This window comes from Hyla sarda, chromosome 2 (genome assembly GCF_029499605.1).
Source record: "Hyla sarda isolate aHylSar1 chromosome 2, aHylSar1.hap1, whole genome shotgun sequence".
NCBI lineage: Eukaryota > Metazoa > Chordata > Amphibia > Anura > Hylidae > Hyla > Hyla sarda.
In genome coordinates, this window is record NC_079190.1 from 378,422,766 (window position 1) to 378,448,236 (window position 25,471).

A 25,471-nucleotide genomic window follows, 5' to 3' on the forward strand; every position below is an offset into this window, starting at 1 on the left:
TATTCTAAATCCACAGACATTAATATGGCATTGACCTCTCTTTACAGTGACCTCTCTTTACTACCTAATGCGGCCATCATTACTGTTGGCTAGTCTGACCTGAATGCCTACGGTTCTGTACCACGCTTTGTCATCAATGCAGTTTGATTCTTTCCAAAACAATGATGGCTGACATAGTAAATAGAGATGAGCGAAGTTACAGTACTTAGATTCTGCACGAACCTCGCGGCTCAGCAGTTGCTGACTTTAGCCTGCATAAATGAGTTCACCTTTAAGGTGCTCCGGTGGGCTGGAGACTCTCTCCTACATGACTAAGGGCGGTTTATGCCTGAAACGCGTCATTATGTATTCCTGTACCTGTGTTTTGGATTTTATACAATAAAGGGACCTCTCTGCAAATTTCCACACTGGCAAATCCTTCTCCTCCATTGTTGGTGTTGCTGCACACCTGCCGCGCTGTGGATTGGACGTGTATTTGGTGAGCTGATCTATCCATCTCTACACGATCTCTCCTAGGACTGTATCCACCTTTTCCAGCCCACCGGAGCACCTGAAAGCTGAACTCATTTATGCAGGCTAAAGTCAGCAACTGCTGAGCCGAGAAGTTCGTGACGAATCGAATCACTGTAACTTCGCTCACCTGTAAAGAGGTTCGATGTCACAACATTGTCACTCCAGATGTGGGTAATGGTGACAGGCACCTGAAGGTAGCTAGGTGTGCGCCGAGTGGCAGACAGAGATCCGGACATATTGTACAGTGTATTAATCTGAGGATGGCGAGCGGACCAACTAATGCATAATGAATAATCGCTGAGAGATTTTTATTACCGATTAGTTGTTTCAGTCCTATTTTAATGCCAGGTACGGTTTGGAGCTTTGAAGTTACTGAGTTGGTAACTTTTTATACACTATGGGAGAGATTTTTCAAAACCTGTCCAGAGGAAAAATTGCTGAGTTGCCCATAGCAACCAATCAGATCACTGCTTTCATTTTGCAGAGGCCTTGTTAAAAATGAAAGAAGCGATCTGATTGGTTGCTATGGGCAACTCAGCAACTTTTCCTCTGGACAGGTTTTGATAAATCTCCCCCTACGTACATTGGGGACTTCGCTTATGGTGTCCTGAAACGATCTCACTTACAGTTGATTGTGGAAGATCTAAGAGAAGAGCTTTACAGCCGGACTTGTTACAGCGGTGGCTTTCTATTACAGTACCACGCTGGTATCAGTGAGCTCCTTAGAACCTAAAGGCGACAGCATTAGTAAGGGCTGGATTGTATACCGCTGTGGCAATGGAATAAAACACCTACCGTATATACTCGAGTATAAGCCGTCCCGAATATAAGCCGAGGCCCCTAATTTCACCCCAAATACCCAGGAAAAGGTATTGACTCGACTATAAGCCTAGGGTGGGAAATACATCAACCCCCCATGTCATCATCCAGACCCCGTCATCATCACCCCGTCATCATCCCCCCCCTTCAGCATCATCGCCTGTCAATCCATTCTCAGTGGTCTTCAACCTGTGGACCTCCAGATGTTGCAAAACTACAACTCCCAGCATGCCCGGACAGCCATCGGCTGTCCGGGCATGCTGGGAGTTGTAGTTTTGAAACATCTGGAGGTCCGCAGGTTGAAGACCACTGCCTTCGTCATCATCCAGACCCCCTTTTGTTTTCTACTCACCTCCCCTCGGTGGGAAGGAAGGGTGAGCTGGTCACGCTGCCTTGACGCCACTGCACAGGGACGTCACGCACGGACGTGCCTGCGCGTCGTCGTCAAGGCAACGTCAATAGTCCGGGGCCGGCCCGGAGCAGAGAAGAGGACCTCCCGGTGAAGATGGACAGCCCAGAACGACTAACCCTCCCCACCGAACGGTCCCTGTAGCATAGGAGGTCGAATATGGATGGCCCGGACCAGCTCACCCTTCCTTCCCACCGAGGGGAGGTGAGTAGAAAAAAAAAGGGGGGTCTGGATGATGACGAAGACCACCGTGGTCTTCAACCTGCAGACCTCCAGATATTTCAAAACTACAACTCCCAGCATGCCCGGACAGCCGATGGCTGTCCGGGCATGCTGGGAGTTGTAGTTTTGCAACATCTGGAGGTCCGCAGGTTGAAGACGACTGATTGACAGGCCGAGATGGACGGACGGGACCATCCCCTCACAGCTAAAGCCAGAAATGTTTTTTTTTGTTCACTCGAGTATAAGCCGAGGGGGGAGTTTTCAGCACGAAAAATCGTGCTGAAAAACTCGGCTTATACTCGAGTATATACGGTAAATTTAATGTCTATATTTTTGTCCATATAATTTAAGTTTTTTTTTTGTTTGCGTCTTAGCAGGGCAACAAAAGCCTTATATGCAGCACTGTATAATTCATGTAATGTTATGCAAAAGATAAAATACAGAAGGAGCACTAAACACATCTGCTTCTCTTTGCACATAAGACTAGTGACTACTAGCTGATCTATCAGATGGTGTATAACTTAGAGAAGAAAAAAGTAGCAAATATACTTACTGGATCAAAGACTAACATTCTGCAAAGCAGATGAACAGCTTCGTGAGTGGCCTGGCTGGATAGTGTATACAAGACAGGAAGAGATGGCTGTAAGAACAAAAGCAAAACACGAGATATAACATGTCTGACTAGTGCATTAAAAGTGCTGAGTCGCTTTAGAGCTCTCCAGTTATGCAAGCAGACTGAAATGACCAATTTGGGTGATAGATGCCTTGAGTCCGCCAGCGCTGCAGTTCTGTCTCCTCAATTTACTGTCAACCCGGCTCAGTATCACAGAGAGGATCTTACCATTTTGAAAGAAATCTGCCCTTGAAAAGAACTGCTGTAACTTTAGGTAATATTTATACTGCTGTAACTATCCGACTGTAACACTGTGTCGGTGCCTGGCCTGGGTTTTTGGACACTGATGTGCCTCTGGTGACACATGACTGGTATATATATATCCGACAAGCTGCCATCATCCTTACTGAACCCATTTCATCAGGGCCTGTGGTCTGACAGAATTCATACCCGTTAGAGACAGCTAAATGGGACCAAGGAATTGATAACACTATTTAAGATAAATAATAATAATAATAATAGCTTTTTGCAACACTATGCAGTTCAAGGCTAAGATAGGAGCAGATGATCGACTCTTGTGAAGAGTCTTCCAGCCATAGGAAGATTTCACACGAGCGCATTACATGTACATTTTTGAGTTTATATTATGGACACAAGATCCAGCCTGACTGTGGGTCATCGGACCCGATTGGACAGCTGTCAGTTCAGTCATCATGGTCAGGCTGGGAATTGCATCCATAACACAGACTTAAAAATGAAAATGCAATGGGCTTGTGTGAAACCCGCCATAGGTGAATTAGGAACACATCTTCCTGCCTGACTGGCACCATATGATCCAGTTTAGTACGTTTATTTTCCATTTTATTAAGTCCCATGATGATATAATCCACCGGCAGGTTGTTTCTTTTAGGATCTTTCCTCTTGGATAACCTTCTCTATAATTCACAGTACCGGAGAGCAGTGCGTACAATTCTGCAGCACCGGCCCTGCTTTATCTGGCCATTGATTACCACAGCCAGGAGGAGGAGATGAGTGGTTTGGGATGGCAGAGAAATGACATTTTATACTGTATCTCACCTCATCATTCTGCATTCTCAGTCTAAAATGAGATATTTGCTGGGTTAAAGGAAAACTCCAGCAGGGAGACCAAATGTTTCCTGCTGGCCTCATAGACTCCTAATGGTCTGTTAAAGTAATTACCAGAGGCTCTTAATCAGCGCCACCACCCAAAAATGTATCTTCTGCAGAGAATCATTGAACATTTAATATATTATATATACATATAGACATAATTATATACTTACATTATATATATATATATATACACACACACACACACACACACACACACACGACATAGCATACTCATCATTGAGATACCCATAAAATAAATACGTACCAGACATCATTATATTATATTATATATATATATATATATTTATACACACATACACACATACATATACAGTGGTCCCTCAAGTTACAATATTAATCGGTTCCAGGACGACCATTGTATGTTGAGACCATAACCCTATGGAAACCTGGTAATTGGTTCTAAAGGCACCAAAATGTCATCCAAAAATAGGAAAAAGTGAGAATTAAAGAAAAATAAGTAGATCACTAATATAGATAAAGCAACTTCTTACATATAAAAGTAAGAAAGATCTGCTGGGAGCTGTAAATCACTGTCTATGTCAGTGTTTCCCAAGCAGGGAGCCTCCAGCTGTTGCAAAACTACAACTCTCAGCATGCCCGGACAGCCAACGGCTGTCCGGGCATGCTGAGAGTTGTAGTTTTACAACAGCTGGGGGTATCGTGCTTGGGAAAACACTGGTCTATGTAGAGGACAGGAGCTTCATTGGGGTCCTGTACAGTACACAAAGTGTCCCAAAAAGTAACATGGAATCACCCTCACCTGGTGTCCAAAGGAGCAGGTAACCCTGGTACAGGTAAAGAGTACAGAACATGTAATACCTCCCTGTACTGTAGGGGGTGCTACCAGATACCAGTCAGTGCATACACTTCAGTAATACAGGGGTTTTACAAGTGAATGCCCATTCTGATTGGTCAGTTCTTCCAGCCATTGACACGTTTCACAGATCTGGACTGTCCGCACATTGTATGTTGAGTCTGGTTTCAACATACAATGGTCCAGAATAGACCATTGTATGTTGAAAATAATGTATGTTGAGGCCATTGTAAGTTGAGGGATCACTATATATATATATATATATACACACACGTATGAGACATAGCTATGAGGGCTGAGGATTTTATGGCTGTATATTTTCTATTCAATACTACACATTCTGTGCTGTGATTTACAGGACAGCTCAAGTGCAGTGGATCTATGGCTTTACTTCGATAGAGTCATGGAAATATGTGGCCGTCAACTTACAATTTTTCCTCTCCTGCATCATGCAGCAAGTCTTTAATACTTCCATGACTTTCTACAGTATATAATCATCCAATAAAAGATCTATCTTGTCCAAGTGAAATATCAGTAACTAGATGCATTCTCCTAACCAGACCAAACAACACGTCTGAAGTCTAGCTCCTTCCCTCTGGGCGCCCACCTCCAGCAAAATCAATAAAGCCATTTTAGTGCAGGATGACAGCTGGTTGACATGTGTTAAAGTAAAGCTCTGCACAACTACACAGTTCTGTTATGTGCACAGATCCTGCACAGTTTAATGCATATTTACGGCATCTAAGTGATTCTTAGGTTACAGGCAACGTTCACCAACATTGAGGAGATCTGATGAAATTTACAAATACTCTAGTGTTGAAAACAATGGACAAATAGCTGTGACGTTGCATGACCCTGATAACAGTAACTGTTCATGGGTGTGGGTCTGGAATGATTTTTTTTTGTATGCATGAAGTCAGTTTTCCTATAGTTAAGGTATAGTGAGCATAGAATGTGTATGAAGCCAAAGAGCCGATTCTTATAGTTTCGGTCAGATACATAAGATAGATGGCGCATTAGAAGAAAGGCGCTGCTCTGGGGCAGGAACAGCATATGTGATAGGTGTGCAAACAAGGGCAATCATACACGATGCCACGTTAAAACAAAGGATTTTGTTCTCATCAGTTACCCATAGGACACCATGTTCAAGATGTGAAGGCATTCCAGGATTTTACAATGAAGTATGACCTTTGGCTCAAAAGATAGGCAACCCTGAACAAAGTTTAGCTCAGCAATATCTAAGCAACTACATACAAATATGACAATTTTTGCTTCCTTATTAGACTAGGTCCACATAGAGACCCAAGTCTCTGGTGAAAAAATAGTCAGGGCTTGTGTGGCGCTAACTGTGTTTAAACTATTGAAAAAAGTAACAACAAAATAATCCCAATGTACGGTATGTCATGAGCAACTTGCAACGCTTCTATTTTGCCTTTGTGTTTTTATACCTGTTTAACATTCCCAATATGGCTGCCACATGGTTTACCCAGACTTCAGTTTGTCATATATGCTTGGTTATTCAGTGATAAAGAAGCAAGGGTTGCATAGCTGCATAACTATGTAGACACGCCATTCTGGGTTATGGGATGGCATGTGTAACTGCTATGTAAAGAATATTAGTCATTCAACTGTCCTAGATTTCTACATACCTACATACTAGATTGAATGTTGGCAGAATCCTCTGATTTCAGTCAGACCAGCTGACCATGTAATGTGTATGGGGGCCTCCAAATTCTACTCGGATGGTAAATGTCAAAGGAGAGAAAGATCGGCGTTTTAGATTTTAGCAAGCTTTTGGCAGTACTGTCCGGCAGCAGCTTACTCCCATCTCTCAGTCAAACCACAATAATAGTGAAACATGCATGTGTATAGAGGAGATGGTCAAGTTAGTTGCACGCTATGTAATGTGTGACCAGCCTACATTTATGCTCCATTAGGAGCTCCTATCATAGAATTTGAATCACTTAACTTTCTCATAGGCTACTGTTCACATTTGTGTTGGAGCACCCAACGTATATCCAGTTGTTTTTAACAGAAAAATAGTGCTGTCTCTCAACAAAAGGTGTTGTTATTGACAATATTAAGAATAAAGGTGAAGACCGGTGCATGTAGTACTAGGAGTGCGTACAAACTGGGAGGGAATCCGCTAAGCCGACAGTCCGTGTAGGTTACGCTTTTGATGGTACTAAGTCTGTAAAGGGAAGTAAACAACTAAAAGAAGGAAAGATGACTGCACTCTCCATGCATAGTATAGCTTTATTGGGGCAGATAAAGCAAAAACTTCTTCAGCAGGCAGAGACCTGAGTAACAGGGGCATGCACTCGTCTCTGCCTGCTGAAGATGTTTTTGCTTTGTCTGTCCCAATAAAGCTATACTATGCATGGAGAGTGCAGTCATCTTTCCTTCTTTTAGTTGTTTTTATTGAGCTGCTTTGGATATCATTTTCTTCCCAGAATCCCCAGTGGAGTGGTAATGGCCTATTAATCTCCATACTGTTACAGTATTCTCCTTAAGGAGAAACCTTACCCCTTTGACCCACATTGTCAGGCCTCTCACCAGCCAAGCCAGCACACCCTACTCTGTACCAACAGGAGGCAATCTCCCTGAAATAGCTGTCTGCAGATTTCCTACTCCAGAATTCTTCTGGAGAGATTTCTACTTTGCAGTCAGTTTCTAAAACTCTGTAGTTTGAGTGAGACACTAACAGAGATGGATAAATGAACAGAATGTGGAATAACTGTAGAGCAGAAAGTGTCTTCTATTTTTGTTTTCAATATATGTTTCACTTTTTTTTTCCTCACATTTCTAATCTTGCAGTGCCCATATAATACCGGAATGGGTGCACATACTTCCGGCTGATCATGATTGATCATACATTTCAGAAAAATACATTGTGGTTCAATATGAAAGTACATAATAGACTTTTCTTTTCATTGGCCTCAATAATCTCCTAAAGTAACAGCCCATTCCTGCGCTCCAGAAGAACTAACTGGTTTATTGGATTTCTACTTTCTTGTGCTTACTGATTAAATTGTAGGCATCGCTCTCCTGGACGTGGCGTTTCCTGCTCTAATGGCTTCACTGAACCTATTCCTTCACCAGCGGCTTGTCCTGCAGCTCAGGGCTTTTCAGCACTGACAGATGGGGACCACGGCTTAGGGGTTGATAATACTCAGATTTTCTTTGCCTGCTGGGAAACTGATTTTTCTCTTTTTATTTTCCCTTGTAACTATGTTTTTGTTTGCAGAGTGAACCAAGCCTGGCTTACGAAAAGGCTTCTGGTTACATGGAAGGGATATTGTTGTTTGGGCAAGGTGCCAAACTGATGCCCTGCATTATCTGTCCTGTCGCAGTATTAATGGAATCAGATCACAATAAGTGAAAGTGACAGCGCTTTGCATTCCACAGCTGAAGCACAACTGGGTCAGCTAAAATAAACCACAACATTACACCAATAATGCTCAGCATCCCCATAAACGTAAGACCACACACTCGACACATCCAGGAGAAAATGCAGTTACCGATTTGCAAAATGTCAAATTTCCTGGCTATGAGCAGCAGCTTCTTCACCACTACAATGGATCTACCCCCTTAGGAACCAAAAGCCACTTGTGTTAAACCATCTGGACCATTTCTCTGACCAGATCCAGGATATCTGAAATCTCAGTTGTTCTTCTGAAGCAGCAGATATGAGTGTTGGGATGAAAAGTGCTTTGAAATGGTTGAGTGAGAATGCCTCTAAAAGCTTGGATGCCGGAGGAGCATTTAACAAGAGCCATTAGCTGGCTTACTATGCAAATAACCGGCACTGACCCAGCTATGGAATAATCTGCTTTTTAACACTTCAACGCATGGAGAAAGCACAAATATTGGAAGACAAAAAATATATATAAACATACAAGTAAAACATGGCAGCTTTTACAATCCTGCGCCACTAAGTGAACCTTTAAGGTGGCATAGTATAGGCCAGTGATTCCCAACCGGGGTGCCGTGGGATTTTGCAGAGAATTAAAAAAAAAAAAAAGTATTTATTTTTTTCAAATTTCCCACCCCAGCCTGCGCCTGTGACTGACGGCGCAGTAAGCCGAAAATGGTGTCCTGCTACACCAAAGAGGGGATGATGCCTCAGAACTGCAAGCTACGCCCTGTGCTGGCTTGCTTAAGGTACTGTATTCATGTCCGCCTTGTCCATCCCTGTCACCCATGTTCACCTCCCCCAATCTACCCTATCACCCATGTCCATCCCCTTATTCACCCCTCTGTCCCTTTGTCGCCCCTCTTTTACCCCCCTTGTCATCCTTGTCCACCCCCCTGCCACCCCTGTTCAGCCTCCCTCCCCTGTCTCCCACGTACACCCCCCCTGTCATCCATCTCCACCCCTCTGCCACCCATGTTCACCCCCCCATCCACCCCTCTGACCACCCCCCAGTCTACCCCTGTCACCCATGTCCACCCCTTATTCACCTCTGTCCCTTTGTCACCCCTGTCCATCCCTCTTTTGCCCCCTTGTCACGCCTGTCCACCCCTCTGACCCCGTCTCCCATGTCCACCCCCCTGTCACCCATGTTCTCCCCCCCAGTCTACCCCGTCACCCATGTCCACACACCCCTTGTTCACCTCTTAATCCCCTTGTCATCCATGTCCGCCTTGGCCACCCCTGTCACCCACATCACCCCCCCAGTCAACCCTCTGACCCCCCCCAGTCTACCCCTTTGTCAACCATGTCCACCCCCTATTCACCCCTCTGACCCCGTTACCCCTGTTCACGCCCCGTCTCCCTTGTCTACCCCCCTGTCACCCATGTTCACCCCCCCCTTTCCACCCCCCAGTCTACCCCCTGGTACCCATGTCCACCCCCCATTCATCCCTCTGTCAACCCTCTTTTACCCCCCTTGTCATCCTTCTCCACCCCCCGTCACCCCTGTTCACCCCCCCCGTCATCCATGTCCACCCTTTTCTCTTTTACCCCTTGTCACGCCTGTCCACTCCTCTGACCCCCATGTCCACCCCCGTCTCCCATGTCCACCCCCCTTATTCACCCCTCTGTCCCTTTGTCCCCCTTGTCCACACCTATGTCACCCCCTACGCCCCCGTCACCCATGTTCACTCTTCTACACCTCTCTACACCCCTCTACCACCCATGTACACTCCTCTACACCCCTGTCACACATGTACACCCCTCTGCCACCTCCTACGCCCCGTCACCCATGTTCACTCTTCTACAACTTCTGTCACCCATGTACACCGTTGTCACCCCCCTACGCGCCTCTGCCACCCATGTACACTCCTCTACACCCCTCTGCCACCCATGTACACTCCTCTACACCCCTCTGCCATTCATGTACACTCCTCTACACCCCTCTGCCACCCATGTCACCCATGTACACCCCTTTGTCACCCCCTATACCCATATGCCTTCCATGTACACTCCTCTACACCCCTCTGCCACCCATGTACACCCCTTTGTCACCCCCACGCCCCTCTGCCATCCATATACACTCCTCTGCCACCCATGTACACTCTTCTATACCCATGTACACCCCTCTGTCACCCCTACGACCCTCTGTCACCCATGTACACTCCTCTACACCTCTTTGCCACCCATGTACACCCCTCTGCCACCCATGTACACTCGTCTACACCCCTCTGCCACCCATGTACACTCCTCTACACTCCTGTCACTCATGTACACTCTTCTACACCCCTCTGTCACCCATGGAAAAAAAAGTGTGGAGCCTAATAGGTTTGTTTTGCAGGTTTAATGGTGAAGAATTGTGGCTGGAAGAAATTGTCATTATGGCCCTGACCAGATGGAGAAGAAAAGGGAACGACTCTGATTAGAGAAAACGTCATCTGTGAGTTGCTGTCTAAAGCAGAACTTTAATCTACATACCAACAGATCAATATTGTGCATTTTGTATATTGCGGTGCTTTCTCCCCCCCTCCCCCCCCCCCCCCCGGTTGGTAGGGGTGCCCCGTGGAATTTTTTGTTTCGGAGGGGTGCCCCGAGCCGAAAAAGATTGGAAAACACTGGTATAGACAGTCTATGAAGTGTGTGCATCAGTTACTGTATCTGTGGAAATCTAAATGATAACGGAATTTTCAAGGGGATTTTATGGATGAGATGATGCAGAAAGAGTGAATTTAAGACAGATGAGTCATGTGATGTGGAGAAGGAAGTGTGCTACACGAGACCACCTCTAGTGACTGTCGCATCTGGCCTGCAGCGACTGTCATTTCTGCATTCAGCTTCCACTGATCTGATGACATTCATGTCCCTAATGTGGCTGTGCCAAGGATTAAAGGAAAAAAAACAACAACTAATAGCCACTGCACATGGTATTCAACAGCTGTCTGGTCAGGCCGCCATATGCCTGCAACACAAAACTCAAAACAAAGAAAAAAAAGGGGTGCCATATTAAAACTACAATTTATTAATAACTTCATTAAAAGCCACCAGATGAAATAGGACAATTACCCAAAAGATAGAGACAAGAGGAGCCTCTTCAGTCCAATGACAGGACACAGTAAGAGACTGACCTTGATACTACTGGCTCATACAGTATAGTGTGAACTAAATCTATTATAAATAGTATAGTTCAGTCGGATAACAAGTTAACTACTGGAGTACTCAAACAAACATGTGTGATTGTTTGAGCATGTGTGGCCTCTGCCATTTACACATAATTGTGCGCCATATGCTTGCCTCTGATGCAATTCAATATGCACATTGAATATAATCAGGTTTACTATATTATTTGCTTCGAAAAAAAGATTTTCCTCTATGGTGTGCTGATATAAAGAGAAATATTACATACAAAAAAAAAAAAGGAAGGAAACACCCATAGAAAAATTTAAAGGATTTGGCAGATAGTGATCACAGCTGTAGTGGAAAGGAAAAACCTGTTAAGCTATGTCACAAACATAGCGATGGTCTTAAATGATGGGAAGGTCGGTGCGTGACATGTAACAGTTCATAAGGTTGAAAAAAGACCAGAGTCCATCAAAGTTCAACCTAAACCCTATAACCCTACTGAGTTGACCCAGATGAAGGCAAAAAATAAAAAAAACTCATACTCTAGGTAAAAATTCATTCCTGACTCCAAATATGGCATTAGAATAGATCCCTGGCTCAACCTTCTGTCACTATAGATCTAGAATCCATAACCTGTATGTTATTTTCCAAAAAGACATCCCGACCCCTTTTAAATTATTTTACAGAGTTCACCATGACCACCTCCTCTGGCAGACAATTCCACAGTCTCACTGCTCTTACAGTAAAGAACCCCCATCTGTGCTGGTGTAGAAACCTTCTTTCGTCTAGACGTAAAGGATTTCCCCTTGTTATAGATACATTCCTGAGTATGAACAGATCATGGGAAAGATCTCTGTAAGGTCCCCTGATATAGTTATACTTAATTATTAGGTCTCCCCTAATCCTTTTTTCTAAACTAAATAACCCCAATTCTGATAATCTTTCTGGGTACTGTAGTCCTCCCATTCCCTGTATTACTCTGGTTGCCCGTCTTTGAACCCTCTCCAGCTCCACTATATCTTTCTTGTACACTGGTGCCCAGTACTGTACACAGTATTCCATGTGTGGTCTGACTAGTGATTTGTGCAGCGGTAGAATTATTTCCTTGTCGTGGGCATCTATGCCCCTATTGATGCACCCCATGATTTTATTTGCCTTGGCAGCAGCTACCCGACACTGGTCACTACAGCTAAATTTACTATTAACTAAGACTCCCAAGTCCTTTTCCACGTCAGTCGTCCCAAGTGTTCTCCCATTTAATACATAATCCAAGCCTAGATTTTTCCTCCCCATGTGCATTACCTTACATTTATCAGTGTTGAACCTCATCTGCCACTTCTCAGCCCAAACCTCCAAACTATCCAGATCCTTTTGTAATAGTGCACTGTCCTCTATTGTGTTTACTGCTTTACAGAGTTTAGTATCATCTGCAAAGATTGCTACTTTACTATTTAACCCCTCTACAAGGTCATTAATGAATATATTAAATAGAATAGGACCCAAGACTAACCCCTGTGGTACCCCACTAGTAACAGTCACCCAATCAGAATAAGTATAATTAATAACCACCCTCTGTTTCCTATCACTGAGCCAGTTATTTACCCACTTGCACACATTCTCCCCCAGTCCAATCCTTCTCATTTTATGCACCAACCTTTTATGTGGTACCGTATCAAATGCTTTGGAAAAATCTAGATATACGACATCCAGCGATTCCCCCTGGTCCAGTCTGGAGCTCACCTCCTCATAAAAGCTGATCAGATTAGTTTGACAGGACCGATCCCTCATAAATCCATGCTGATACAGGGTCATACATTTATTTTTATCAAGATAGTCCAAAATAACATCCCTTAGAAAACCCTCAATTTACATACAACAGAGGTTAAACTAACAGACCTATAATTCCCGGGGTCACCTTTTAACCCCTTTTAATATATAGGCACCACATTTGCCATGTGCCAGTCCTGGAGAACAGTCCCTGTCACTATAGAGTCCCTGAATATTAAAAATAGGGGTTTGTCTATTACATTACTTAACTCCTTTAGAACACGGGGGTGAATGCCAACTGGACCTGGCGATTTGTCCGTGGCACTGTACTTCTTTCTGGGTTAGACAGGTCACCTGTACTGGGGAGTTTACCTTATCTTGCTGTATTTTACCTGGCATTTCATTTTTCTCAGTGAAAATAGTGGAGAAGAATTTGATTCATTTCTGGTAGCCTCCCAGTCTGACTGGGAGCACATGGTAAGTGAGCTTTTACACCTTGTTCACACTAGTGTGGTGCTGTGAGGCATCCATTGCTGCCTTGGCACCGTGTCTGTGGGGAGTTGCGGCCCAGGGACTGGTTTGAGTAGCATTGGGGCCACTCTGCCAGTGGGTCATTCCCCCTGTGGGCACTGGTGTTGCGCCGTTCATTGTTACGCAATTTTATGCTAAGGACGTTAGGGACCCACTCTAAATAGGTGGCCTTGATGTGGCGAGTGGGCTTGTACCTTTTGATCAAAATGTATACTAACAACCTGTTAGTGTTTGAATTTATGCTGAGAAGCAATTAGATCAAAATACAAAATGTGGATGTGTGACCATGTCTGTTTCCTCTATTTGAATTCGAATTTGTTTAATATATTTGCTTTTTCCTGATCCCCGTTTATAATTTCCTGTTGTAATGTTAGATCATTTTACCAAAAATACTATCCTTTGATTCAGGTCAACATAACTATTTATTCTTATGTTAAAAGTGATTTTACTTCTGTACAGATGAAGTGAATGCTGGTGTTCTCCCAAGCAAAACTTGTGGGGGCAGTCCTCCTTTCCAGTTAATGTTTTAGTCAATACTAGAGATGAGCGAACTTACAGTAAATTCGATTTGTCATGAACTTCTCGGCTCGGCAGTTGATGACTTATCCTGCATAAATGAGTTCAGCCTTCAGGTGCTCCGGTGGGCTGGAAAAGGTGGATACATTCCTAGGAAAGAGTCTCCTAGGACAGTATCCACCTTTTCCAGCCCACCGGAGCACCTGAAAGCTGAACTAATTTATGCAGGAAAAGTAATCAACTGCCGAGCCGAGAAGTTCGTGACGAATCGAATTTACTGTAAGTTCGCTCATCTCTAGTCAATACCATCCGAACAGGCCCCCTATTACCCATATTACAGTTACTAAGCTTCTTGCTAAATTCTGAGAATCCACTTCTGTCGCCAATGACCCAAAAGCTGGATGACCAAAAATCACTACAGATGTAGCAACAATAACTGCTTTTATGCCATATTGTTTTTATCTATACAGGTGTTTCTTAACTGTGAGGTACCCTGTGTATACACTTTGGGGGTGGGAGGTGGTAGTGAGATCAAAACCTGCAGCATGACACATTGGGCTCAGGTGCTTCCTCGGCCAGACACATCACGCTGCAGGACGATCGCCCTTGGGACCGAAGCCGGACACCCAAGGCACCATGGGAGCGCTGGAGGTAAGTAAAGGTATAGGGGTTTCTTTTCCACACAATGTGCATACAGTAGTTAGGAAAAAAAAACCTCTCCCGCCAGATAACCCTCTCCCCTTTTTAATTTAAAAATCTGTGTGGTGGGCGAGGCATCTGATGGTCACATGATTTGCTTTGAACTTACATTACATTACTTTGAAGACATTACTGCAGGTGCATATTCTGGTGCTGCATAGTGAGAGTCGTCCATGAGTAGAATTAAATCTTTATAATGGTAAAGTTATCTTTTCTCTCCTCACACAGAAGAGAGAAGAGTTATTTCAGTGAATACTATCCTCCCTTCTCCTGCCATGTGAATTTAGTGTTGAAGATTGTACATAATAATTATATGATGTGTTACCTCATCCTGGCCAGTGTATATTTAGCCAGACCCCCTCATACAGAAGTAATTTGTGTACTTTAGAAGGTTCTGATAGGCCAGTGTATATTTAGCCAGACTCCCTCATACAGAAGTAATTTGTGTACTTTAGAAGGTTCTGATAGGCCAGTGTATATTTAGCCAGACCCCCTCATACAGAAGTAATTTGTGTACTTTAGAAGGTTCTGATAGGCCAGTGTATATTTAGCCAGACTCCCTCATACAGAAGTAATTTGTGTACTTGGGTTCTGATAGGCCAGTGTATATTTAGCCAGACTCCCTCATACAGAAGTAATTTGTGTACTTGGGTTCTGATAGGCCAGTGTAGCAGCTGTACATGCTGCAGTCTATTCGGTTGTATATTCACTATGTGTTAGAAGAATTGAGCCACTGAGCACGTCTGACCAGAAGAAAATACTGCCTACAGGACGTATCCCATGACAACAAGCAAAATACAAGAGAGCAGGGCTGCTTTTCAAAAACGATTGATTTCTGAAAATAACTTGTATTTGTAAATATTTTATGCTTTCATATATTTTATTAATTTATACATATAGTAAAACCCCTTTAAATAATATAGATAAGATACTTGGATGTAGGTATTATAAGACAGATGTATGAATGCAGTTACCCTCAGGGCTTTCAGTCATCCCTATACACTCCTGTGTGGGAAAGCAGTGCACGCAAAACTCCTCTGACTGCTATGCCCATCCTAAAAACTGAGCCTGGAGGTAAATTTAGGTCCAGATGAGCATATTTAGTAACATCCACAGGTAAGCAGCAATGACCGGTATGAATACCTGAGGCGGGAGTAGCTGCAGATAACACAATGTCTACAATAACCTGATTCCTTGGACACAAAGGTTTGGGCAAAAACATTTTGCTCACAAAACAAGGTCGTTCTGTTGCAAATCCGAGGTGCCTGCTCAGTGCTCTGACTAAATGCTGGCATCTCACTGGCCCTGTGATCTGTTGCTGAAATATTACCATTACATATTTGGCCATGAAGATGCAGCATTAAAAAAATTGTCAGATATGAAACAATTTTTTTATACCCATATTATCAAGTCATGGATTATTTTTTAAGAAAATATGAACCGTTTTAGAGAATATGCAAAATATCTGGTTTACCTGTTTATGAGGACCCCTGAGTATATGTGCCTTGGCGCCTTCACAAGCTGTCCTCATTGCTTCAAGTGATGGTGTTCCCAACAAATCTGTGATTAAGTCCAACTGCAGAATGAAGGAAAACACAGTGAGCTCAACACTTGGAAACACCGCGCTCAATAGTTTTGCTGGCCTGGTACAAAGTATTTAAAGGGGTATTCCAGGAATTTTTTTTATTTGACCATGCTACAGGGGCTGTAAAGTTAGTGTAATTCATAATATAGTGTCTATACTTGTGTGTGGCAGTTTTCTCACTGTGGAGGTAGCCGGAGTGCTTACCTCTGCTTCCATGCAGGGCCAGGCTTTATCAATCAAGTGCAGACCACACAGATCAATGTGGTTCTATGGACCCACATTGATCTGTATGAGGAATCTAATGATTCCTCCTGAAAATAAACATATGTGGTATCGCCGCATACGTAAATGTCCAAACTATAAAAATATATCGTAAATTAAACCGCACAGTCAATGGCGTACGCGCAAAAAAATCCAAAGTCCAAAATAGGGTATTTTTCGTCACTTTCTATACCATAAAAAAAATGAATAAAAAGTGATCAAAAATTCCGAACAAAAATGGTACTGATTAAAGCTTCAGATCACGGCGCAAAATATGAACCCTCATATCGCCCCATAAGCAGAAAAAAAAAGTTATAGGGGTCAGAAGAGGACAATTTTAAATGTATTTATTTTTGTGCATGTAGTGATGATCTTTTTCATAAGTAGGACAAAATCTAACCTTTATAAGTAGGGTATCATTTTAATCATATGGACCTACAGAATAAAGATAAGGGGGGAGATTTATCAAACGATTTAGACTGGTTTTTCTTGTCTAAATTTGTCGCACAGAAAGTCGCAGTCTAAATATGTGCGACTTTTCTGCGGCTTTTGCTCTAGAGGATTTTTAGAACATGATGCATGCAAGTCTATTTTAGACAGAAATGCATTGGAAAATGCATTGGTGCTGAATTTATCAAGTGCGACTTTTGTGCAACAAGTCGCATCTGCCCAAAATACGCTGAAATGTCAGACCATGTTGGAGCAGGTCTAAATGCAGTTTAAGCTGTAGACCTGAAGTCTGAGCACAGAATTTATCAAGGGCTGTGAGACCTTTGATAAATTAGGAGCACAATAGACAGGAGACTACCACATACGCTGGTCTATAAGCATACCCAGAATAGACTAGATTAGTAAATGTCCCCCAAGGTGTCTTTTACCGAAAAATGTACTGCGTAGAAACTGAAGCCCCCAAAAGTTTAAAAAATTTAGTTTTTTCTTCAATTTTGTCACACTATTTTTTTTCCCCGTTTCGCCGTAGATTTTGGGGTAAAATAACTGATCTCGTTACAAAGCAAAAATAAGCCCTCATATGGATTTTTAGATGCAAAATTGAAAGGGTTATGATTTTTAAAATGTAAGGAGGAAAAAACCGAAAGTGAAAAAACAAATGAACGCTTGGTCCTTAAGGGGTTAAATAGGATTTTGGCAATGCAATGACCCACATGCAATGTCTTTCTTTGCCTCTGTATAAGAGCTATTGGTAGGTTAGCAATAGGGGTTTTACTGCATTTACAGAAGCATATCAGGCACTACATATTATACTAACATTTAGGATACTGTTCATGATTAGCCTGCAGCAAGGTCCAATACAAGTTATTATAGTTCTCTTCCTTGATGCATCATTTTTAGCTGCTCATACTCCAAATGGAGCTTAGTTGTTACATGACTGTACACTGGTGAACTGATACATGAAAAGGGAAATAACATGAGGAGGAGTCTGGTATTTTGTTTGTGTGGGAAAGTGAGTAACACAGAGATAACCACTAGCTGCTAGAAAGCGCCTATATTCTGTAGATATTGAGAATATGCATACATTGGGATAGCAGACCAAAGTTTTACTTTAAATTTGTTTTACACATTCTCTTAAAGTACATGCAGAGTACACATTCATATCAAGTTTTTCTATAGGCTTATTCACATATTGCAGTCATATTGTGGAGTGGACATGAATGCAACATGTGTATAAACCCTAAGAGTATGTCCACACGTACTCTACATGCTGTAGATTTAAAGGAGTACTCCGCCCTTAGACATCTCATCCCCTATCCAAAGGATAGGGGATAATATGTCTGATTGCGGGAGTTCCGCTGCTGGGGACCCCTGCAATCTCCCTGCTGCACCCAGCGTTTGTTTGGAACCTCGGGTGCAGCGTCGAAGGCTGGTGACGTCATGGTCACGCCACGCACGTGACGTTACGCGGCCGTCACATACTTGCATTGATGGGGCGTGGCCGTGACATCACGAGCGTGGCGTGCCTGTGACATCACCAAGCTCCTCCCTGCATCGCCAGTCATCCAGCACAGAGCGAAGCTCGCTACGTCCACCGGATGTCTGGGGTGCAGCAGCAGAAATCGCAGGGGTCCTCAGTGGCAGGACCCCTGCGATCAGACATCTTATCCCCTACCCTTTGGATAGCGGATAAGATGTCTAGGGGCGGAGTACCCCTTTAATGCTGTGTAAATACAGTAATTATAAATAGCTGAGCACAGCATAAGATCCGCAGCATATACAGTATGTGTGAACATTCCTCACAGTTAAATACAGCAACGAAAAGTCCGCTCACCAGTCCACAGCACGGCAAAAGAATCCTCCAAGGCAGATAGAAGAAAATTGTAGATGCCAGCGAGTAGAAAACTTCACCTTTCACTCAGTCATGTGACCTTTCATCTGATGCATCCGATGAAAGGTCACATGACCTGAAACGCATCATGCTGGGCGCTTCTTCCAAAGATTTTATCCATCTTGTCTATTGAAGATTCTCCATGTCAATGCTTTTAATATTACGAAATAAAGGTGAAGTTTACTACTCACTGGCATCTACCATTTTCTTCTATATACCTTACAGGTAGATTGATTTAGGGACAGGGGGAGTCTGGGTAATGTCTGCCAAGTCTCCTTTCCCACATCCTATAAAGCCTATTTATTCTGCAAAACAGCAGCCTTTACTGTGTGTAGGGGAAGGGTTCATTTTGAGATACCCCAAACTCAAGGATACTCAAGGCTGTGAGGAAAAGCTTTAGTTCTGGGAGATGAAAGGCTTCTAAAACGGCCTCTTTAAAACACAAAAGCTCTTCTATAAAAAGATCTCGGGCAGCATGTTCCTAGGTGGAAGGTGTGTAAGATGAGTCATAGTGCAGGCCGCGCAGAGTTAAAGCGATCAGTAGGCAAATATACCTGTCAGGGAAAGAAAAGGGTATAATTCTACTTTTATCAGTAGGGGTTTGTGCACCTGGTCCTCAGCGTCTGCCAAAGGATTGTTGTGAATGCAGCAGCTGAAGTAGTAATCGGAACAAATTCTCCCAGGAGAACCATAATTGCTACAAAACTGCTTGGTGCGTCGTTGCTTAGGAGAAAAAGGCACCTGGGTATCATGTTCTTTTGAAGGACTAAAGAAAATTAATAACATTTGTGAAGTAAAATCGCCTTCCTCCCGCTTACAGACAGAGTTTTTTTTATTATTGGGACATTTCCAGTGCATAGATGTCACCTAGATACAGACTGTACCGGGGCTGGATCTGCGACAGGAAAATACAAAGACTGGAATCCTAACTCTTCCAGGATTAACCATTAACCCTAGTTATCCTGAGTTAAGATTAACAGCCACTGATGGCAATGAACACAAACAGTAGCACCTCATAATAAGAAAAACTATGATAATGTAGTTGCTAGAGAGGCCTGGTCCAAGAAATTCTACATTTCTAAACTTCCTTACCTCTGTTACATTTTAACAGAGGGGCAGCATTTTGCAGCTCTAGGGTCACATGATCACACTGAACCAAGGAAAACACCTACATAGAGTTTGCATGTTTTCCCTGTGTTTGAATGGGATTCCTACCACACTAAATATATACTAGCAGGTCAGCTGGCTTCCTTTGAACTCAGACCTAGTGCAGCATTTCCCATTGAGGTTTCTGCAGAAACCCAACAGCAGCAATAAGTGGTTCTGGACCAGCAAACTTTCTCGGCATTAGGACTAGTGTGCATATCAGGGACCTGAAGAGAAGCTGGGAGTGTTCCTGAGTGACTGATGTTGGGAGTTTGCAGTCTGTATTTGGGGCTTGATCTGAATTTGCGGGTCCCATATTTAGCAGTATGCCTTGGGGTCAGAATAAATTTTAATGAGCACTGTCAGATTAAAAAACTTTTTATATGTTGTACATCTTGGCAAAACATTAACCTTTCAAATATATTTCATAAAAACAATGCCTCATTTTTATAGAAATCATGGCTTATTTTAAAACATCCAGAACATAATCCAGTTGTAGCATTTGTCCCAGCTGAAGCACAGGCTGCGACAAAGTCCAGTAAATGAGGGTGGGACTAGCACTCCTCTGTGTTCCCTCCTGTCTGATAGGACTCCTATGTGCTCTCTCCTGTCTGATAGTACTCCTCTGTGTTCCCTCCTGTCTGATAGGACTCCTCTGTACTCTCTCCTGTCTGATAGCACTCCTCTGTGTTCCCTCCTTTCTGATAGGACTCCTCTGTGCTCTCTCCTGTCTGATAGCACTCCTCTGTGTTCTCTCCTGTCTGATAGCACTCCTCTGTGTTCCCTCCTTTCTGATAGGACTCCTCTGTGCTCTCTCCTGTCTGATAGCACTCCTCTGTGCTCTCTCCTGTCTGATAGGACTCCTCTGTGCTCTCTCCTGTCTGATAGGACTCCTCTGTGCTCTCTCCTGTCTGATAGGACTCCTCTGTGCTCTCTCCTGTCTGATAGGACTCCTCTGTGCTCTCTCCTGTCTGATAGGACTCCTCTGTGCTCTCTCCTGTCTGATAGGACTCCTCTGTGCTCTCTCCTGTCTGATAGGACTCCTCTGTGCTCTCTCCTGTCTGATAGGACTCCTCTGTGCTCTCTCCTGTCTGATAGGACTCCTCTGTGCTCTCTCCTGTCTGATAGGACTCCTCTGTGCTCTCTCCTGTCTGATAGGACTCCTCTGTGCTCTCTCCTGTCTGATAGCACTGCTCTGTGCTCTCTCCTGTCTGGTAGGACTCCTCTGTGCCCTCTCCTATCTGATAGGACTCTGTGCTCTCTCCTATCTGATAGTACTCCTCTGTGCTCTCTCCTATCTGATCGTACTCTGTGCTCTCTCCTATCTGATCGTACTCTGTGCTCTCTCCTATCTGATAGTACTCCTCTGTGCTCTCTCCTGCCTGATAATACTCTGTGCTCTCTACTGTCTGATAGTACTCCTCTGTGCCTTCTTCTGTCTGATTGTATTCCTCTGTGCTCTCTCTCCTGTCTGATAATAATATTCTGTGCTCTCTACTGTCTGATCACTCCACTCTCACTCCTGTCCTTTCAGACTGCAGAATGAAAATAGAGCGGAGGGGTTACAGATCAGCCTGCAGTGATTGGGATAAGAGACCCACAGCAGACTAATGGAGGACGTGAATGCATGGTGAATGAGGACAGACTCAGGGATTGCCTTGGACAAGCCACTTGCTGAGCAGTGAGTGTTAAAATGAGGGAGCAGCAGAATGGAGGCACATGTGAGGCAAATACAGAAGCTAGACACATAAAGACATCTAAATAATCTGCATGACCTAGTGAGAAATATCTAAGTGTGATTTGTTTCTGTGATATGACAGGTACGCTTAAAGGCTATGGTCTTGGGTCGGAAATAATTGTAGGATCTGATGACTGAATTCATTTTACAGTGTTTAATTACAATAGGATAATCATTTTCAGAACATGTTTTCTATCTGACCTTTCTTTATATTTTCAAAAATAATAGGGGTTCCTAAAACAAAAAAAGAACCCATTGACATATTGCAGCTTTCCTACAGTGGTTTGTGCGTGGTTTTGGCTCATGTTGGCACAGTGGTTATAGAATTGTTGCCCTGCAGGCCATGGGTTCTGGGTTTGAATCTAATGAAGAACATCATCTGCAAGGAGCATGTATGTTCTACCCATGTTTGTGGAGCTTTCCACCAAGTACTCCTGACATCCTCCAAAACACATACAGCTAGGTAAATGGATACCTTATTGGATCTATATTGCCTGTGTTTCCAAGATAAGAGAACCAGTAACTGGTGGTACTCCATTGACTTTAACAAATAGGGGGGGGGGGGGGGTATTTAGAATACCTATGTGATACATTTGGTGATAATTCAGAGGGAATTTTAAGAAAGCAAATAAATGTAGAAAATATCATTAACAAATCTAATGACAAGAATTAAGTTAGCAATAATTATTTGTTACGAGCACAGCCTGGCCCACAGAACAGGGTCTGCACTATACACAAGCTTTAGGTCTTTAGCTGTCATTCAAGTGGCCCGCGGACAGACTGTTCCCAAGCTTTATACTGATGAATTAATTGGCTAATTCCTTCCTCTCTTTCAAAAATGTTTCTGAGGAAGCTAATAAGTTACAGATCAAAAGTACTTGAGGAATTGTACAAATGACGCCTGGAATCTTTGATCTTATTTCAAAGCTTCCATTCCATATATCTAAACAACTGCATGCGGAATCACAGGCAGAACAAATACTTTTCTACTTTGATATGTTAGGTGAAGGAAAGATAACACTGAATAGAACAGTAATGAGCAAGTTCTGGAAATCACATTTTATTCTATTTATCAATTTTCCGACAACCTGTATACATAGCAGTCAGACTTCAATAGTTATCTATTTTTTCCTTTTTTATTTTAATTTTTTTATTTAGCTCATTCTGCCCATCTTCAATGCCAGGACAGCTTTACTTCTAGAATGGTGGGTTTAGTTTTGTATAGATTTTTTTTTTTTCCCCAGCTAGACTTCTATTTCATTTTTGGTAGATAAGATCAACAATGTTCTTGTAGACTTACAAATATGATAAAGAAAACAGCTCATATGCTACAGTTATTCATTTTATTTATAAAAAAAAAAGAAAAGAAACCTGTTAGATTACAACTTATATAGTACTTTCCTGTCTCATTTATTTAAATTTTATCTATACAGAAAGATTTTAGATGTTTCATAGGGCTTTTGCATCTTACTACATACACAAGAGTAAAGGAAGTATCTGTCACCCAAAACTTGAATAAGGATGTTAGGGACAAGTGCACATGATGACTGAGGCTAGTGACTGGCTGCAGAAAGGGAATATCGTTGGGGAACTTCTGCCAAGGACTCCAGAGCAGCAGAGGGTGAGAAGTCAGCTGAGGGGTGAGTATAGTCAGGGGCGGCTCTAGACTTTGAGAGGACTTAGGTGAAACTCGAACAAGAGGCCCTCACTGACAAGATGCTGTAACGTAGTGTGGGTTGGCAGCTTTCTGGATACAGGTATCACTAGTGCCAAGTCACAGAGCAGGTCACTACAGCGCCTCCAGATTTATAGTTTAGCATAATTTTTAACCCCTTTTTGCACCCAATTGAAAAACTCTTTAGTAGACTTTTGCACATGCACATAAAATGCTGTTAAATTCTATAAAACTCTTCAAAATCTTCTATACTGATGACAAATGATTAAGATGTCACCCTGGTACCAGAAAGTGTAACAAAAAGTACTTACCACTGCGTTTCAAGCCTGCGGAGTGCTGTGAGATTCAGCAGAAACAGGACCAAAAGAGACCTCATAGTGACAGACGGGGGCGCCCCCTAAGGCTCTGTTGCCCTGTTTGTCTTCCCTGACATTCCTTTGAAGAAACTTCTACTGTCCTGCTGCTCTTCACCTGTGAGCCCTATAAATATCTGGTCACCACACCTACCAGAGACTCCTCATCCTCCCCTCTGTATGGATGCCTCCTCCTGATCCTCCTCTAATAGGTGCCCTCCATGCACCCCACATAGACTCTCCTTTGCCCCATCATAAATGTGCTCCTCTGCTTCTACTCCCTTCTTATACACACTCTCCTTACCTTCTTTTACCCCTTATAAATGCCCCCCCCTCCACTCCTCCCGTTCCCCCTAAAAGACCCATCTGATCCTTCTGTCCCCTCTTCAATAGCCCCTCCTTTCCTCCTGTACACCCATATATAGAGTCATTTTCTCCTCATGCTCCCCCTTAAAAAAAGGCCTCCTCTCCCCCCTAACAGACTCCTCAAACAAATCCCCACCCCTTTCCCCTTAATGACCCTGCTCCCTTTAATATTCCCGTCTCTTGCTTCCCCTTCTTAATGCCCCACTGTTAGTGCCGCCTCCTCCCTTCCTGCTTCCAATAATAGTTCCCTAGCTCTGTGTTGCCCCCTCACCTGCTGTCCAAGGCTCGCACTTTTCTCTGCCTGGTGCAGCAGCACTCCGTGTGAGCTCCGAAGGCCCGTGTCTGTCCCTCTGTCCACTTGCACCCAATGTAAGCGCTGCAGAGCTCTGGTAAAGTACGGGAGCAGGGATTCCTGTTCCCTGTTCCTGTAGAATAATGAGTTTACTAGGGGCCAGTGTTAGGTGGCGCCCTCGAGTGCGAGGCCTTAGGTGGCCACCTAACTTGCCTAATTGTAGAGCCGCCTCTGAGTATAGTTTGTGAGTTAGTATTGTGTAGACACGTACAGTGAACAGAGTGATGTCCTCCATGCACAAAGGTGAACGATACAGTGTCTACAACAGCAAGTATAGATTAAAGCTGAATATAGCTTGGACCATGTATATTCCTTACAATACAATGGTTATATAGCACAAAAACAGAATTTACCTGCTGTATTGGACTCTGCGCCTGAAATAATATTCTTCGCCCAAGCAGCTCTGCAAAGATGCAACCTACAGACCAGATGTCTATAGCGTTAGTGTAATGACGACTCCCCATTAGGATTTCAGGAGCCCGGTAATACTGAGTGACAACTTCCTGAGTCATGTGTCGAGATTCATCAAGTTCTTCTACTCTTGCCAATCCAAAGTCACAAATCTAATAAGAAAAAAAACAAAGATTAAATAAGACAATGAACAAATGTATTTGTAAAATAATGCATTCGGGAAGGTGTATATAGAGGTAAGATTTACAAGGGTGAGGAAAGAGGCCCAAAACTGGTTAGGGGCCAAACATAACTTGCCCTGGGGAAATAATGTAATATGGTCTGACAGTATACACCTAGTATCGCTTTGTCTCATGCATTTCTGGTAGTTAAAATGATGCCTCTCACTTTGTGTCTTTTTTTGTTTATTCATAAACATAAGTTTAGAAATCAGTATGCAAAGACTGAGGGTGGGTTTGCACTGCGTTTTTGTTTCCGCTTAACGTATACATTTTGTACACTTCAAAAAGGGAGACATTTTTATATGTTAATGGATACTGATGTATGCTATACAGACTAACCAGTTTCCCATTTAGACAGAAGAGATGTGTGAGACTGCACCGGTGTTCGACCTCTGTGCCTGAGTTTACCCAGGCCGCCAGCCCAGGAAA

General features: G+C 43.3%; 1 protein-coding gene across 3 annotated transcripts in view; it reads right to left on the bottom strand.

Moving 5' to 3' along the window:
• NLK (nemo like kinase) overlaps positions 1-25,471 on the bottom strand; it is a 183,048-nt gene that overhangs the window by 11,990 nt on the left and 145,587 nt on the right. For all 3 annotated transcript variants that reach the window (XM_056558478.1, XM_056558476.1, XM_056558477.1), the window contains exons 6-8: positions 24,764-24,973; positions 16,068-16,169; positions 2,517-2,603 (exon numbers count right to left, since the gene is read on the bottom strand). In XM_056558478.1, coding sequence (XP_056414453.1) covers positions 2,517-2,603; positions 16,068-16,169; positions 24,764-24,973 — 399 coding nt within the window. The remainder of the gene's footprint in view (positions 1-2,516; positions 2,604-16,067; positions 16,170-24,763; positions 24,974-25,471) is intronic.